The following is a 17,364-nucleotide window of genomic DNA, read 5'->3' on the forward strand; positions in this document are numbered from 1 at the left end:
AGAATGAACCTACATGATTTTAGCAAATGGCTGCAATATAACAAAGAGTGAAAAATTTAAGGGGGTCTGAATACTTTCCGTACCCACTGTAGCTCCTGATCTTCTTAACCATTGAGTTATACTGCCCCCAACAGGAGTAGGACAATAGGCAGGAAAAAGCTTGACTACGCCTATGGGCAGTCCCAGGGGGTATACACCCCCTCTCAGCTATAGGCACTCAGTTTTGTTACAAGCAGTGTCAGAAGAAAGCCAACTCCACAGAGGGGTGGGTGCTGTGCCCGTCAATGAACGTCAGAGAAATGGATTTTACGGTAAGTCAAAAATACCATTCTCTCTTTTGTTCATTAACGGACACAGCTTCTGATTCTTCTTAGCCATTGGGACATCCCAAAGCAGTGTTGGTGTTGTTGGCGAACCATAGACAACCAGGTAACATGGAGCTAAACCGTAAACAACTGGAGCTCACCTGAAAAAACAATACACTCTCAAAGAGGATCAGGTCCTCTAAACAGCAGCCAGCAAAACCTTGTGGCCAAAAGAAGCATCCGCAGATGCCAACCAGCCCACTTTATAAAAATGTTGGAAAAGTGTGCACCAACAAGGTGGCCGCCTTGCAAACCTGCGTCACTGATGCTTGATGATGGAAGCCTATGAGAAACTAAGCACCCTAGTAGAGTGTTTCTTGACAGGGAAAGGAGGAACCAGACCCCTGATGCAATAGGCCTGAGCCACGGTCTGTCTGATCCATCTGGAAGTGGTCGCAGAAAAAGCGGACAACCCTTTGTGAGGTCCGCCCATGAGCACAAATAGAGAGCCTGACTTCCTAAAAGACTCCATAGCTGCCAGGTGCACCCAAATTGCCCGGACCCCATCCAAGGCATGCAAGGCAATTTCCTTTGGATGCTTGGCCTGGGACACAGGGAGGGCAACACAATTGTCCTCATTGAAAGGACAGTCAGAGACCACCTTAAGGTGGAATGACGGACATGGGCGAAGCACCACCTTATCCTTGTGAATCACCAATAAGGTGAACGACAGGATAACGCCACCAGTTCTGACACCCTGAATGCAGAGGTGATAGCCACCAAAAAAGGCCACCTTCTGGGGCAGCGCAAGCAGGGAAACCTCCTGAATATTTTCAAAAGAGGCTTCTGTTGAGCGGAAAGCACCACACTAGGATCCCAGGGCGGCAAAACAGCCCACACTGAAGGAACCAAATGTCGGACACCTGAAGAACAGTACGCACCAGGAAGTGTGAGGCCAAAGGTCAATGGAAAAAGACCACCAAAACCGATACCTGACCCTTGATGGTACTCAAGGCCAACTTCTGTTCAACCCCCTGTTGAAGGAAGTTTAAGATCTGAGCCACCGAGGAGAAGCGAGGATGAAACCCAAGAGACTCACACCACGCAATGTACGCCTTCCACATACGATGATAGATCTTCCTAGAAGTAGATTTCCTAGCTTTCAACAGCATAGGAATCACTGACTCAGACAAACCTCCATCCTTCAGCACCTGGCATTCAACAGCCAAGCCGTCAAAGCCAGCGATGGTAAAGCAGGATGGAACATCGGTCCTTGGGACAGCAGATCCTCCCTGGGAGGAAGTCCCCAAGGAGCATCGGCGACCAGCCATACCTGATCGGCATACCAAGACCGGCAAGGTCAGTCTGGACAGAATCCTTCTGCTTAGTTGAGGCAGAATTTTGAGAGGGCTGTAACGAACCGGTCAGCCCACCTTAGAATTCCGGCTACTTACCAAGCCGTCAGGACACTACTTGTGCCCCCTTGGTGATTGACATCCGTGGCATTGTCCAAATGAATTAGTATCGGACAAGCCAGATAATATGACAAAGGACCACTGCTGATACAGACAGCCTAAAAATCATGGGAGCCGCATCCAAAGAGGCATCAAAGAAACTGTGGCCCTGGACCAACTGATCCGCCAGCTCCGCAAGACAGGGGGAAGCAGCTTTCCCTTCAGGTCCCGGCGTAAAAGTTTAGCCCTGAGTACCTATAGCTGAGAGTGGGTGTATACCCCCTGGGACTGCCCATAGGTGTAGTCAAGCTTTTTCCTGCCCAGTGTCCTATTCCTGAAGGGGGCAGTATAACACAATGGTTAAGAAGAATCAGGAGCTGTGTCCGTCAATGAACGAAAGAGAAACTAGTATTGCCTAGGGCAGGGATTCCCAAACTATGCCTGTTGCAGAACTACACATCCCATGAGGCATTGTAAAACTCTGACATTCACATACATGACTAAGCATGATGGGAATTGTAGTTCATGAACAACTGGAGGGCCGTAGTTTGGGAATCCCTGGCCTATGGCATTTTTGTTGACCTGTGGTTAGTGCTCGTAGGTCCAGCTTTTTTGAGCTCTCCTCACTAGGCAGTTCTACTGGATAAGCTCCCTTCTCCGCTTCTAGTTATCTATTCTGACCTCCTGTTGGGGGTTGTCCAGTAGACCTATATGCAGCTTTCCCCTAGACGCAAACTAGTGCACCTGACAGATGAGCTCCCCTTGGTTGCCCTCGGGCCCAGGCGACACATGTGGACCTTCAAGTTGCACCCCTTTGTCGCTCAGTGGACATTCATTCCTCTAAAGTTAACTGCTCATATGTTTTCTTGCCCAAGTATTGATGTTAGGTTTGCCATCTTGTACCCCTGCGTGGGTGATCGGTTGTTTTACAGCTATGTTTCTTTTTTTTTTTTCCATTAAAATTATTGTACAAAAAAAAATAATCCACAGTGTTTATCCATGGAGCCTACATAGAGAAGATCTTGCAAATATTATGATCATTTTTTAGCTTTCCTAAGAAGCTGATAAATAAAACAACAATGTCACGGTAATATATAAAAATTACAAACAATGTCAAATCAGTTAACATGATGAATTCTTGCTTTAGATGTGGTATACTCACCATGTGATTGCACCCTCCATTTTTTTCAATACAAATATTGCACTTGGGACACTGGCAGTGAAACAGAAAAAAATAAATAAACAAATATCACCGAGAACACGTTAGGATGCTCTGTACAAAAAGACCTCAAAATAAAAAATTTTAAGGTTAGGGTTCAACTCCAAGATCAGCGCCACCCCCTCCCCCCACAGAGTTTTTATTTTTTTAATATATATATTTTTTATGAACTCTTCACAGATCCTATTCTGGTAATGGGATGTCATAACTGCTTTTTTTTTTATTCTAAACACTAACTAGGGTTCCTTGCTTTAAAGACATATGTGATAACATTGCATCGTTCGATGCAATATTTGTCTCTGTATTGACACTGTGCTTCTTATGTGGACACAGATCTTTGACACTGCTAACAGCTGCTGGAAATGCCATCCTCTCAGCTACGCGTTTTGTCTGCTCAACACTGCCAAGTCGACGTATCTAAAGAACGGAAGGGTAAGAACTATTCCTATAGCCATGGAATCTTAGGGACCGACTTACACTGCAGCAGAAGTGTAGGTAGAGCTAAAAGCAACCAGAATCGTTGATCATTTTGCCAGTTAACCATTTGCCGACTGCCCTATAGCAGTTTTACTGCTATAGGGCGGCCACGTTGCGCTGGATTACGCGTGTATATACGAGATCCTGCACTTCCTGGAATCAGGCACGAGTGCATGCCGCCGCCGGATTGGTCCCACTGTGATTCTACACAGTGGAAGCTGATCAGGTCCTGCAGGCCCGGTGTCTGCCGGCACCTGCTGATCGTTCTGTATGCAGGCAGAACAGTGATCTGCCTATGTAAACAAGGCAGATCGCCATTCTGTCAGTAAGGAAGGCATGGATCCTGTGTTCCTGCAAATTGTCAGTTAAGGTAATGCAATGACGTATCGCAAAAAATGCCCTGGTCAGGAAGGAAGGTAAATCTTCTGGAGCTGAAGTGGTTAAACATGAACCTGGTTGCTAACTCTGTTCGACTAAACAACCACCCCTACTTACCCACCCCCCTTTTGGTATGAAGATGAGAAGAGGTGTTCAGTAATCCAGCGGGGTCAGGCAGGACTGACAACACAGCTTGGAATATCAGTGCAGCAGAAACAGTGTTGTCAGCTCATTACAGAATGTTTAGGCTTCAGTCAAACCTGGAGGTTTTGGGGTCGAGGCAGAATCGCCCGCGATCTATAAACGCACTACAATGGCAAAAAGCACAAATTCAGGTGCCATTATTTTAAATGGTACCCAACATGAGCTGCAGTTTTGCCACGATTTATTGTGCTGCAATCTAGGCAAATTGCAGTGAGTGAAGTTTATAGCACAAAAAAGGGAGTTTTGGGCGGAAAGCTTAAAGCAATGCGATTGCTGTTTGACAATCGCGACCATTGAAAATAATGGCACTTGAATCTACCTTTTACCATTGTAGTGTGTTTTGAGTTTGTGGGGGGAAAAAAAACAGCAATTCTGCCGCAATCCCAAAACGCCCAGGTGTGAAAGGAGCCTAAGCGTTCACCTGATTTCTGACAGACCAAGTGTTTTTCTTCCCTTGCTGAGCTAAAACATGGGGTGTGTGCATGTAAGATGCACTTAATGTGGTTTCCTTACTTTGCACAGACACACATACTGAAGGCCAGCCCCACCCAAAACCAAAATGGAAGGTTTAGAACCCCCCGTCAGGTTAGAATGGTCAATAGGTGATGATAAAAAAAAAAGGAAAACGTAGGGCGCTTAGAGCAACAGAACTAGCCAGAGGGATGTCCACAATAAAAGGAAGGTTCAATTTCTGAGAATAGTGAAGATGCTTGATGGATATGGATACAAACACTGGGCTGCACTCCAGGAGAGAAGCAGGCTCGAATGAAAGGTGAGAAAGGGATGCACCTCTAAGTGCAGGATCACAACACAATTAGAATCGGACGTAAAGGAGGCGGGACACGTTTCGGAGCTTCTGATTGGATCCCACTGCATGAAGGAGGGGCCAATCAGAAGCTCCGAAACGCGTCCCGCCTCCCTTACGTCAGATCCAGAGTGGCTTTCCACGCTGGCCCAGGCCGCTTCCTGCTTATGTCATTCCCGGCTTATGCTTTCCACGCTGGCCCAGGCAGTGCGGCCTTCCTGTCACGATCTCTACTGATTATTCCCCTCTGCTGGCCGGATTGGGATCCCTTTCACCGGGTTATTTTGTGACAAGCTCCTGCTGGATTTGTTTTTATCGATGAGCTTTTCTACATCTATTTTATGTGTTTATATTAGCCTAATAAATTGTGTTGTGATACTGCACTTAGAGGCGCCTCACTTTCTCTCCTGCTTTCAATAGATGATAATACCCCTTACTTCCGGTCCATGTGATGTGATACCAGAAGAGGAAGCGAGAGGAAACAGCCATGGAAAAAAAACCTGGCGGGGGTTCTATGCCCTCCCCACTCTAAAATTAAACAGAAAAAAAAAAAAAGTCTGGAGTTGCCTGTAAAGTAACCCTTACATGAGAGACGGGCTGCTATTGCTGACCTCTTTTCAAAAAAGATAGCTCCCTGGCTGTTACTTTGATCTAATATATTTAATACTTTCTAAATCACTCACTAAACGTCCTTATCTACATACCTAACCCAGGTCAAATCACTGTGACCTGGAAAATGTATGCGTGCCACTCAGGCCCCGATAGAGAGAGGGTATATAGACAGTGCATCCACATTGGGGGCTTGGCTAGGTCTGAGTCCAGGCTGAGGTTGCCACTCTACTCATCTCTGCAGACACCATAGATGTGTAGCTTCCAGGGGCTACTCTTCTTCTCTTGAACCAGGTCTAATTACTGCAACCAGGCAGATAACATTTTCAGGAGAGGTCACCAATAGCAGCGTCAAAGCATTAGTCAAGATGGCGGCACCAGAGGCTACGTACACACGCCCCCATCTAAGCCGGCTTTGTTGTTACTGCGCTGCTTGGAACACGCGGGAAGCCGCGATCGGACCGACTGCAGCTTCCATGTATAATGTGCCTGTATTTCGCCTGTCATTGTGAGTAGTTTTCCAAAATAAATGTTCTTATTGCACCATACAGTATCACACTGTTCTTTTATCATATATCTCCATGCATATGTGACTACCAATGAACATACTTACTGTGGAGACCGGAGCTTCCTTTTCACTGCCTGCTTTCCCTGTTTGGGCTGGAGTACATCATACTGATTCAAAAACTTGGTGAGGTCATTTCATTAATTTGAATGACCATAGTGTTCTGGTAAGCTGCCTCCCATCAGTTGCACTTTGTGGTGTCCCTCTACCTGCCCTTCCCTGGTGGTGTTGGATTTGAAGAATTTATTTGGACTATTCACCATTTATCTGTGGTTTTGAACCCTTAGAATCACTTCTGGGACTTTTATTTTTTCAATTATATCTCTATACAAGTTGTTTGCACGTTTTTCTATGCCATGTGATATAATTTTTTCACTTTTGGTTTATGTACCCATCAATGGTTTTTTATATTTATGATTAGTGCTACACTTTTTCTGTTTTTTTAATTTTGGATCTTTGTTTGTGGGTCTAGTGTGTGCAGCTTCTCACGTTTGATTATTACGTTTAGCGCAGAAATTGCCTACATTTTTTCTTGATTAGTCAAGATGACCAATCAGTCCCAACCTGAAAGCACCATAAAAACGGTCTAAAATCTGGATTCTCCTAACATGCCTTACATCTTTAGTGTGAGCACTGATGTAGTTCGCAGTTTCTGAGTCGTCCGCACACTTTGTAAGCCATTTCCGGATAGTGGCGCAATCTGTAGGAGCGTGATACATTTGGCGGCAGCGGAAGCTGGGAAAATAGAAAAAAAAATTATAATAATCTGATGGGTGGAGGTTAAGTCACTGATTTGTTGAAATATAAACAATTCCATAAACAAGTGTCCCATTAATAACCAGCATATGAATCACACGTATACTTAAAATTAGTTGTACATCATCATGATATAATTGTGAAATTGAACTCCAAAAACTAAAAAAAGCTGACAGGTAGGGATTTTATGACAAAAAAAGATCATATTGGTCCCTTCGGTCAAAAATGCTTCTCATCGGTAATGTACACTAAGCCACACATGTGCAGCCTAACATACATTTACAGCACCGCTGCTAAGCTGTGAGGATTTAACTTCGGTGCACATGCGCAGGAGTGGCGTCATTGTGGGCCGGCTTTTCAAGTGGTGGAAACCACAAGGAAGATCTGTAGAAGAAGGAAGCGCCTGTGACAGTGGAGAGTGCTGACAGAGCAGCGCTGGAAAGCAATGATTGGCAGGCAAGTCTGCCATAAAGTGCTAATAAAAATACTAGCACATGGCAACATAAGGCTCCTAGCTGCCCTATTTTAAAAAATATTTTTTTTTATTTCGAGTAGAACTTTGATTTGAACTCAATTAGAAAAGGTTCCTGCACTACTTTGATGCTAAGTCATGACCATTGAAGTCAATGGGTTGCGACCTGTCATGCGACTTTACGTGCCCAAAGTGGAATGGCAAGTCGCACTAGCGTGAACGGATCATTAAAGGTGAATGTAGAGTGTCGTTTGTATATATATATATATATATGGGTCCGATCTGTCCGCCCCAATGTCGCAGTCCCGCTAAAAATCGCAGATCGCCACCATTACTAGTAAAAAAAATAAAAACAATAAAAATATGACAAATCTTTCCCGTAGTTAGTAGACGCGATACCTTTTGCGCAAACCAATCAAAATACGCTTATTGCGATTTTTTTTTATACCAGAAATGTAGCAGAAAACAAATTGGCCTAAAATGTTAAAACATTTTGATTTTTAAATTTTTTGAGAATGTCATATAGCAGAATGTGAAAAATGTTTTTTTTTTTTTTTTTTCAGAATTGTCGCTCTTTTTTTGTTTATAGCTCAAACATAAAACTCGCGCAGGTGATTAAATACCACCATAAGAAAGCTCTATTTGTGGGGAAAAAATGACATCAATTTTATTTGGGTACAGCGTCGCACGACCACGCAATTGTCAGTTAAAGTAATGCAGTGCCGAATAGCAAAAGATGGCCTGGTCATTAAGGGGGAAAATCTTCCGGTCCAGAAGTGGTTAATGGTGCCCAATTCCAATGAAAATTCATAAATACAAATTTTGAAAGAAAATGCTTTTGGAAATTCGACCATATAAGGCCAGCTTTAGAGCTAAATCGACTTTTTTTTTTTTTTAGTAACCTAAGCCCCTGTGCAGTACAATTTAAAGAACCTTCTGCAGCTTACCAAGGGTGAGTAACATTGCAGTGGTGCAGCAATAACTAAATTTAACAGACCAGATGATGCGGTCATTGATAATGGCACAGCAAGTTAAGTTCGGCTCTTCAGCAAACTTGTGCTATGCCTGTGTATGTGCTGCTAAGGGAAGAAGCAAAAATTGGAGTTCTGCTCTGTAAAAGCCTGACTCTGTTCAAATAGGGACACTAAATATTGACTTCTTTTGGGACAAGGGTTCCTATTTTTTTGGGTTAGAGCCAAGGAAAAATGTGCAGCGTGTTTGTGTTTTCAACTTACAGACAGGTCACATGGACTTGGCACTTTTACTGCTGAACACGCATGGCAGGTCAGCAAGTCTGGGAATGACACCAATATGTAAAACTAGGACTGCTCTACACAAATCACAGATAGCACCGCTCTGCATTAAAACACCGCACTCTGTTGTAGCCACTATAGTGATAAAATTATATTCTAGAAAAAAAACAGTGAATCTATTGCAAGAAAAAAACCTTTTGTGACCTGAATTAAAAAACATGAATCTCATTGTTAAAAGAGAAGTATGGCCAACGCTCTTTTGGTCATATTTCTCCTGGTCACCCCTAAGTGCACCTAAGGCGCTTTTCCAATGCATGGAACCGAACGGTTCGGCTCGCTTTTGTGCTTTTCCACTGCTGGTACCGCATGGTATAGTGTAGGAACGCTTCGGTATAGCGGCGCTTTTCCACTGCATGGAACCGAATGGTACGGCTCTCAAAAACAGTACCTACTCGATTGTGGTTCCAACAGGTACCATACCCGGTACCATATCCCACAATCCTTTGCATGCAGTCACTACTAGCCACTGATTGGTCAGAGAATCCCACCCACCCCGTTGTTATCCCACCCACTTAACTTTAGTACTACTTTAGTGGAAAAGCAAACCATACCTTACCGTACCGAACCGTTCCAACACCGTACCATGCGGTACCAGCAGTGGAAAAGCAAACCGGGCCAAGCAGGGCCGAGTAGAGCCGAGCCGGTACTTGCAGTGGAAAAGTCCTGCTGACATCACAGAGCAGACCCAAGCTCTGCAGGGATCCCCGAAAATAAATGGCAAGATCTTCCCAGACGCCTGCGTGCCACTGAAAGCCTGAGCCACAGTCCGTTGCTCGGGTGAGCACTGAATGGGCAGAGCAGAGAGGCGGTGCCAGATCTTTAAAATGCACTGCACAAAGACTTGGGTAAATTGAGAAGTAGGACCAAAGCTCTTTTGGCCATACTTATCCTATGAATCAGAGGAGTGCACTTAGTTCTGCACTCCTGTGACCCAGATTCAGCCAACAGCAAGATAAAGCTTGCTGTCACCTAACATCACAGAACAGGTCCAGGCTCTGCAGGAATCCAGACAATAAAGTCAGGATCATGTCATGGCTCATGCTGTCACAAGGTAAGACTTAAAAAAAAAAAAAAAGAAGAAAATTTAAAGTGCCTCCGTCCCACCATACAATGTGAACGCAGTTACGCCCGCACGCATATGTAAACGGTGATAGCACCACACGTGAGGTATTGTCGCAAACATCAAAACGAGAGCAAAAAATTTTAGGACCAGACCTCCTCTGCCACTCTAAACTGGTAACCTGTAAAGGCGTTTACATTGTCCCCAATGGAGAATTTTAAGCACCGTAGTTTGCCGCCATTCCACGGGCAGATGCGATTTTAAGCCCCGGTTCACACTTATGCGATGCGGGAAGGCTGCAAATTCACAGCCTGTTCCCGCATCGCAAACGCACCCCTGGCAGTTCACACTGCCATATGCGATACGCTGGGGGTGTCAACGTAATCTTGACACCCCCAGTTTGATCGCATATCGCAGTGCGATCTTACAGTTCGCACAGGAACGTATCGCACAAGTGTGAACCACTGTGTGATCCGGTCCTGATGCGGCTGCAAAAAAGGGTCCTGTGCATCTTTGCTGCAGGTGCGGTGCGAATTTAGCCATGCAAAGTGTATGGCTAAACTCGCACCGCACAGCTGATCGCATGTAATGAAGGAACAGTGCGCTCCGACATTACATGCGATCGCCGCAGCCGCACTAGTGTGAACCGGCACTTAAGTGTGACATGTTTGGTATCCATTTACTCAGTGTAACATCATCTTTCATATTATACAAAAAAATTGGACCTACTTTACGATTTTGCTTTTTTTATTCATGAATGTGTTTTTTTTTTTTTTGGGAAAAAGTTGCATTTGAAAAACCGCTGCACAAATACCGCGTACCATAAAAAATTGCAACACACCCCATTTAATTCTATAGGGTCTCTGATAAAAAAAAAAAAATATATATATATATATATAAAATTATAATGTTTGGGGGTTCTAAGTAATTTTCTAGCAAAAAAAAAAGTAGATTTCTACATGTAGGGGAGCGAAGTGTCAGAATAAGCCTGGGAAGGAGGTGGTTAAACATACAAATACCACTAAAGTAAAAATGAAAAAAAAAAAAAATATTTAGTAATCCAATATACATCAAAAACTGAGACAGATCAAATGATAAAATTACAACACAGAAGACTAGAAAATTTTGGATTAGAACGACCTGTGTTGTGACATTGCCACTTACCAGAAGACCTCATTGCACCTGTTGCACTGCACTCGCCGAGCCTTTGGCTCCTGAACCTGTATGACCATAGGACAGTCTGCACCGGGGCAAAGCTGTAACTGATAGTGGCTCTGTGAGAGAAAGAATATCGAATGTTTAAAGTGTTGAAACTATGATATAGAAAAAGCACATAAAAGCAAAGCTCTCAGGAGAGAGAGAGAGAGATGGAGGGGGAATACCTCCACATAGTCCCTGAAGAGATAGCGTTTATATTTGTCTTTTAGCTCCTCATTAAGCAGTAAAGGAAACACAAAATCTTCTGGTATTCGGAGCAAGCAGTCCTGGGCCATGCAGGAAATCCCTAGGAGCAAACACGCAGAGAAACAATTAGAAAACTAAAGTTTTACACAACCACCACACCAGCTTAAAGTTAAACTCCGCTTTTGGACTTGTATCTATAGATAAGCCTATAATAAGGCTTATCTGTAGGTACAGTGAATATCTCCTAAACTTGCACCGTTCAGGAAATATTCAGACAACATGTAGCCAGTGACCGGTCACCGACAAATGCGCTTTTAAAGGACGACATACTGCGCTGGAGCCAAGTGATGTCATCGTGGCCTTGGCCACTCATACAGCCAGAACCCACGAGCCAAGAAGAAAGACCGGGTGAACATGGCAGTGTCGGGGAGCCGTGACAGCGCTGGAGGAATCCGTGTACAGGCAAGTCAGTCATAATGTGCTAGTATGAGTTTTGTATTGCGTTTTCTTTTTCTGGCGGTTTACTACCGCTTTAAGGATTGGTGAACTTACCTACACCGACCCCATCTTTCACCAGAACTGTGCAATGCTGCTCCCAACAGCTGCGGCAAAACGGATGCTGACAGGCCAGGGACAGCAGGTTCTCCTTCCGGACAAACTGCATGCACACCGCGCAGTGATGGGAGGAATGTGCCATTACCTGGCAACACAAAGAAAGTCTTTCAATACTGCAGTCTTAGCATTTCACAATGACACATAGCAATCCAGGAAACTACAATGGTTTTGAGTCAATTTATTACTTTATTATTTCAATTACTTTATTATCTTTTTATACAGCCAACAAGTCAAGAGATCCTTTAGGGAAACAATACAATGCACAAACATTTTATTTAAAATATAAAGCAGATACATCTGTAGACAGCACTAGTGCCTTAATATGTTTTTAAACTGTTCTTTTATTTGTCTTAACTATATTTTATCTTCCTGGAGCACACCCCACAGCCGGGCTCCAACTTTTCTAAACAAGGGACCAGTTTACTGTCCTTTAGACTATGGTGGGAGTAAAATTTCCCATCGCCGGTGTCAGCGGGAGGAAGAGCGCCCCCGTCGCCGGTGTCAGCGGGAGGAAGAGCGCCCCCGTCGCCGGTGTCAGCGGGAGGAAGAGCGCCCCCGTCGCCGGTGTCAGCGGGAGGAAGAGCGCCCCCGTCGCCGGTGTCAGCGGGAGGAAGAGCGCCCCCGTCGCCGGTGTCAGCGGGAGGAAGAGCGCCCCCGTCGCCGGTGTCAGCGGGAGGAAGAGCGCCCCCATCGCCGGTGTCAGCGGGAGGAAGAGCGCCCCCATCGCCGGTGTCAGCGGGAGGAAGAGCGCCCCCATCGCCGGTGTCAGCGGGAGGAAGAGCGCCCCATGGTTGGGGTCAGCAGATTAACTTATGCTCAATCACTGAGTGTTTTCAGAATAGTTCTCGTATCAGTGGGAGAAATAGTGCTCCAAACTACCTGCTTTCTGCAGCACATGACACTGAGGTTGATTTGCTAAAACTGGGGAGTGTAAAATCTGGTGCAGCTGTGCATGGTAGCCGATCAGCTAGAGTCCACTTGTTCATTAAGCTTTGACAAAAAAAAAAAAAAAAAAAAAATCTGGAAGCTAAATTGGTTTCTATTCAGAGCTGCACTATATGTTGTACTCTCCAGTTTTAGTAAATCAACCCCAATGCGTCACATGTGAAAAAGACTAAAGTGCCATCCATTGCCTGGATGGAGGACTATGCAATATCAATATAGAAAATATTCCAAATGTACTCGATCAAACAAATTTATTTTCTCTGAACCATAAGAGCTAAAACGTATGCTGTATGATAGGGGTCTCCAAACTATGGCCCTCCAATTGTTCAGGAACTACAATTCCCATCATGCCTAGTGTAGTTCCGCAACAGCTGGAGGGCCGTAGTTTGGAGATCCCTGCTGTATGGTGTTCCCACCATACATTCTCTTTAATTACTAACTAAGTGGACCATTCACAAGGATGGGCAATTCAAAACAGAGGCAGACTAAGAGGTGCATGACAAAACAGCCAGTAAATCTAGAGTCAAGCAGCAAAGAGTGCATGTTGGTCCCACCCCTCCCATCTCCTGAGCTTCCCCATTGGTCAAAAAGACCCCCAAATTAAAGGGCAAATATGGAAAATCTTAGAAGTAAAAGAAGACAGTGCCAAGCTGAAATTGTGAGCTTGTACCATGTTTGTACATTTAACTATAAAAATATCATCTTATTGCTTTAAATATTCTGAAATATATAATGTATTGTCAGTGCCCCTCTCTGACTGAATTGCTGGGGCCTGGCTTACCCTAAAAAATGCCAACTGCAATTCCTCTGTCCAAAGAGACTGCCTCAGGGGCCAAAAGAACACTCACACTATACAATGCATGCAAGTTGGCAGGACTTGGTTTCTTTTTTGGCACCAAAGTAGGTGTGACTCTCAGTGTAACTAATGCATTCCCCAAGAACATTACTAGGATACCGTCATGTCACACCACTAAGATGAGGATGGACACAGCATAATGGATTTTTCCCCCGAAAAGGCACATCTTGTGTCGGTAGTATTTCCATATCCATCTTCTTCTCTTTTATTTTTTACATAAAGAAGATACACTGGTCTATGTAGTACTATTAGTCTAAGACGGTTCCATTAAAATCCCGCTCCTGGCCCCATATTGCATCCCCTTTCTTCTATACATCTTCTTGGATATGTGGCCACTTTTATATTACCATTATTACGCTTCAATTAATTGTATATTGGCCAACCCACTATTTGTATACCCATGCACTTACTTCTTCTCCCTACTTCCTATACATACTAATATTGGTGGGACTCACCCGGTGGTATATGTTCACCAGATGGTCTTCTGAATTGGTACTGGCCCTTTCTTATTAACTGTAATCACATTTACATGCTCAAGAAAGTGTTTAGAGAAACAATTCCTCTCCTTGTCCCACTGTCTTGTGTGGACAATTATTGAGGAATTATTGGAAGAGCTCCTGAAGAAGCGCTAGGTCACGAAACATGTAGAGCTTGGTACATATACACAACCAGTATTCGGTACCAAACCTAGAGTGTTTACTGTAGGGTGGCTTCCCCCTTCCCCTTTGGGATGGACACTCATGGTTTAGTCTGGGTAACTCCCTCGGCGCCGGCATCACTGCTGTGGGCACCCCGCTGTGACTGTTTGCGGCTTCACAGCCGGGTACCCACTGTGCATGCGCGAGTCGCGCTGCGCGTCTTGATTGGCCGGCAATCTTCTGGGACCTCTGACATGTCCCAGAAGATTGCAGGGAGGGAGGGGGAGAGGATAACTTCCGTTCAGGGCGCCGCGGTGCTCTGAGCGGAAATGGGAGCGGGTACCTGTCAAAACTAGGTACCCGCTCCCCCCCCCAAAAAAATGACATGCCAAATGTGGCATAAAGAATACATAAAAGCGGAAGTTCCATTTTTGGGTGGAACTCCGCTTTAATATTATTGATATGTATTTCTGTAGCTATTGTCGAGTATGGTATATTTCATAATAAAAATCTTAAGTAATTTGTTTTATCGGTGCCTATAAAGTCCATTCAGCTCCAGTCATTCTATTCCCCAAGAAAATGATCCCAGTCAGTTCAGCACTTGAATCCATTTTGATTCAGCATGCTGGCTATATACATATAGAGAAATCTTTTTTTTTTGTGATAATAAGTAGGTTGGGTAAAATAGTTCCTAATGTTTTTTTGCAAACAGCTTGCCCTAACTATAAAGCAATAAAGTGCTCCATATAGCGCCGAGAGACATATATATATATATATATATATATATATATATATATATATATATATATATATATATATATGATAGTTACATAGTAGTTGAGGCTGAATAAAGACAATAGTCCATCCAGTTCAACCTGTGTAGGTGTGTGTGGCTGTAATCATCTCACATAGCCCTGAATGTTCTGATCCTTGAGATGTACGTCTAAGAGTCTTTTGAAAGCCACCATACTTCCCGCAGAAACCACCTCTTGTGGTAGAGAAGTCCACAATCTTGTAGCCCTAACAGTAAAGAACCCTCCTCGTTGCCTGAGGTTAAAACGCTTTTCCTCTAATCGCATTGTATGTCCTCGAGTCCTCATGCAATTCCTTCGAATGAACAGCTTTTTTTCTAAGCTGAGATCCCCATTAAGATATTTATAAATTGCTAGTGCAGCACAGTATATAAGATTTCATTGTTTGGTGCTACACACCAATAGCTGCTCAGGTTTTCTGTATATTAAAGGGTGAGCTTTCCATAAAAAAAAAGAAAAGGTGAACACCACACACTGTTCCAACCCCTCCCCCTGGGTCCCCGCGGTACTTACCACAGTGGGCGATCAGCTGTCAGTGTGCATGCAGCCGGTATAGCAGTGCAGGGATTTAGAAATTCCCACTCTTCTTCCCCTTCTTTCTGTGGGGCTTTCGGGAAGAATCACAGTGATTCCAATTGGTCAAACCTTTCAAATGCAAACGCTGACCACTTAAAACGTTTCGACCAATCGGAACCGATCTGACCACTCCCAGAAGCCCCTCAGAAGGGGATGAAGAGTGGGGTTTTCATATCCCTGGTCCGCTGCACCGGCTGCGTGGGCACTGACAGCTCATCACCCACTAAAGTACAGCGGAGACCGGGGGAGGGGAAGGTGTAAGGTGCTAGTTAACCTTTTAAATTTTTTCTGAAAAGACGAACTTACACTTTAATTATTTTCTATAATTCTGAAGTGTGTTTGCTTATACAGCCAGCTGTGAAACACGCCCTATATTCCATAAAGAGAATGAATTCACAATAAAGCTAAAAGGCCACCCGTAGTGAACCTGCAGCTGAAGCAACAGCCGGGCTCGCTCCAGAAAACAAAAGACACCAAAATGTATGAACAGAGCACTCACATGTTTCAACGATGATGGCTGAACCCTGGCATCAACCAACAACTGCGCAGAATTCATTTTATGCCTAGAATTAAGAACAACAAAACAATGAAGTCACAAGCAAGTACACAATACTGAAGTGTTTTTTTTTAACAGAAAAAACAAAAGCGTGTCGTCACTGTAATGCGTGCAAATTTCCCCAAGTTTTGTCTTCTGTGAAAACTGCTGACAACGCAGTCCATTTGCTGCACTTAAAATGTTACTAAACCCAGGAGCCTGCATTCATTATATCTGCTCTCCCCAGGAGCCTGCATTCACTATATCTGCTCTCCCCAGGAGCCTGCATTCACTATATCTGCTCTCCCCAGGAGCCTGCATTCACTATATCTGCTCTCCCCAGGAGCCTGCATTCACTATATCTGCTCTCCCCAGGAGCCTGCATTCACTATATCTGCTCTCCCCAGGAGCCTGCATTCACTATATCTGCTCTCCCCAGGAGCCTGCATTCACTATATCTGCTCTCCCCAGGAGCCTGCATTCACTATATCTGCTCTCCCCAGGAGCCTGCATTCACTATATCTGCTCTCCCCAGGAGCCTGCATTCACTATATCTGGTCTCCCCAGGAGCCTGCAGTCACTATATCTGGTCTCCCCAGGAGCCTGCAGTCACTATATCTGGTCTCCCCAGGAGCCTGCATTCACTATATCTGCTCTCCCCAGGAGCCTGCAAGTCACTATATCTGCTCTCCCCAGGAGCCTGCAAGTCACTATATCTGCTCTCCCCAGGAGCCTGCGGTCACTATATCTCTGCTCTCCCCAGGAGCCTGCGGTCACTATATCTCTGCTCTCCCCAGGAGCCTGCAAGTCACTATATCTGCTCTCCCCAGGAGCCTAGCTTCACTATATCTGGTCCCCCCAGGAGCCTACCTTCACTATATCTGGTCTCCCCAGGAGCCTGTATTCACTATATCTGCCCTCCCACAGTACACAACACATGGAAATGCAAGTATTTTAGTAAATATAAACTGATAAATACCTTTTCTCATCAGTAATACTGTATATAGCAGTTTTGTGACATATCAGTGCCTGGTTAAAGCTTGTAGGAGGAGTTTGCATTCTCCTCTGACTATCCTATGAGGCTGCATGACCCCTGACTCTGGACAGTGCCAAGTGGCCAGGTGCTGATCACATACACCCACCCAGAAAAAACAAAAAAATTCTCTAGTAATACACACCAAACTGAGCATGTGCAGAGTGCTCTCAAGGCTCTGTTCTATCAGCAGATGGATTGGAAACAGTAAAAGAAGGGGAGGATCAGAGAAGACAGGTTCAAACAGCCTTTTTACACAATGCAGAGATTAACCCTTTAGACTCCACTGAGTATAACAAGCATGCTTTACTGCATATACAGACTGATTTTTAC

General features: G+C 44.5%; 2 protein-coding genes across 2 annotated transcripts in view; one reads left to right on the forward strand and one right to left on the reverse strand.

Moving 5' to 3' along the window:
* LOC309562133 (kelch-like protein 10) overlaps positions 1 to 17,364 on the forward strand; it is a gene marked incomplete at its 3' end in the record, with an annotated part of 516,189 nt that overhangs the window by 283,436 nt on the left and 215,389 nt on the right. The window lies entirely within an intron of this gene.
* ARIH2 (ariadne RBR E3 ubiquitin protein ligase 2) overlaps positions 1 to 17,364 on the reverse strand; it is a 106,251-nt gene that overhangs the window by 24,868 nt on the left and 64,019 nt on the right. The window contains exons 4-9 of the mRNA XM_082266429.1: positions 15,963 to 16,026; positions 11,574 to 11,721; positions 11,000 to 11,121; positions 10,782 to 10,891; positions 6,634 to 6,751; positions 2,922 to 2,972 (exon numbers count right to left, since the gene is read on the reverse strand). Of these exons, the coding sequence (XP_082122555.1) occupies positions 2,922 to 2,972; positions 6,634 to 6,751; positions 10,782 to 10,891; positions 11,000 to 11,121; positions 11,574 to 11,721; positions 15,963 to 16,026 (613 nt within the window). The remainder of the gene's footprint in view (positions 1 to 2,921; positions 2,973 to 6,633; positions 6,752 to 10,781; positions 10,892 to 10,999; positions 11,122 to 11,573; positions 11,722 to 15,962; positions 16,027 to 17,364) is intronic.

The sequence above is a fragment of the Pelophylax lessonae genome (assembly GCF_965119305.1).
Source record: "Pelophylax lessonae genome assembly, chromosome: 8".
In the NCBI taxonomy this organism is placed as follows: domain Eukaryota; kingdom Metazoa; phylum Chordata; class Amphibia; order Anura; family Ranidae; genus Pelophylax; species Pelophylax lessonae.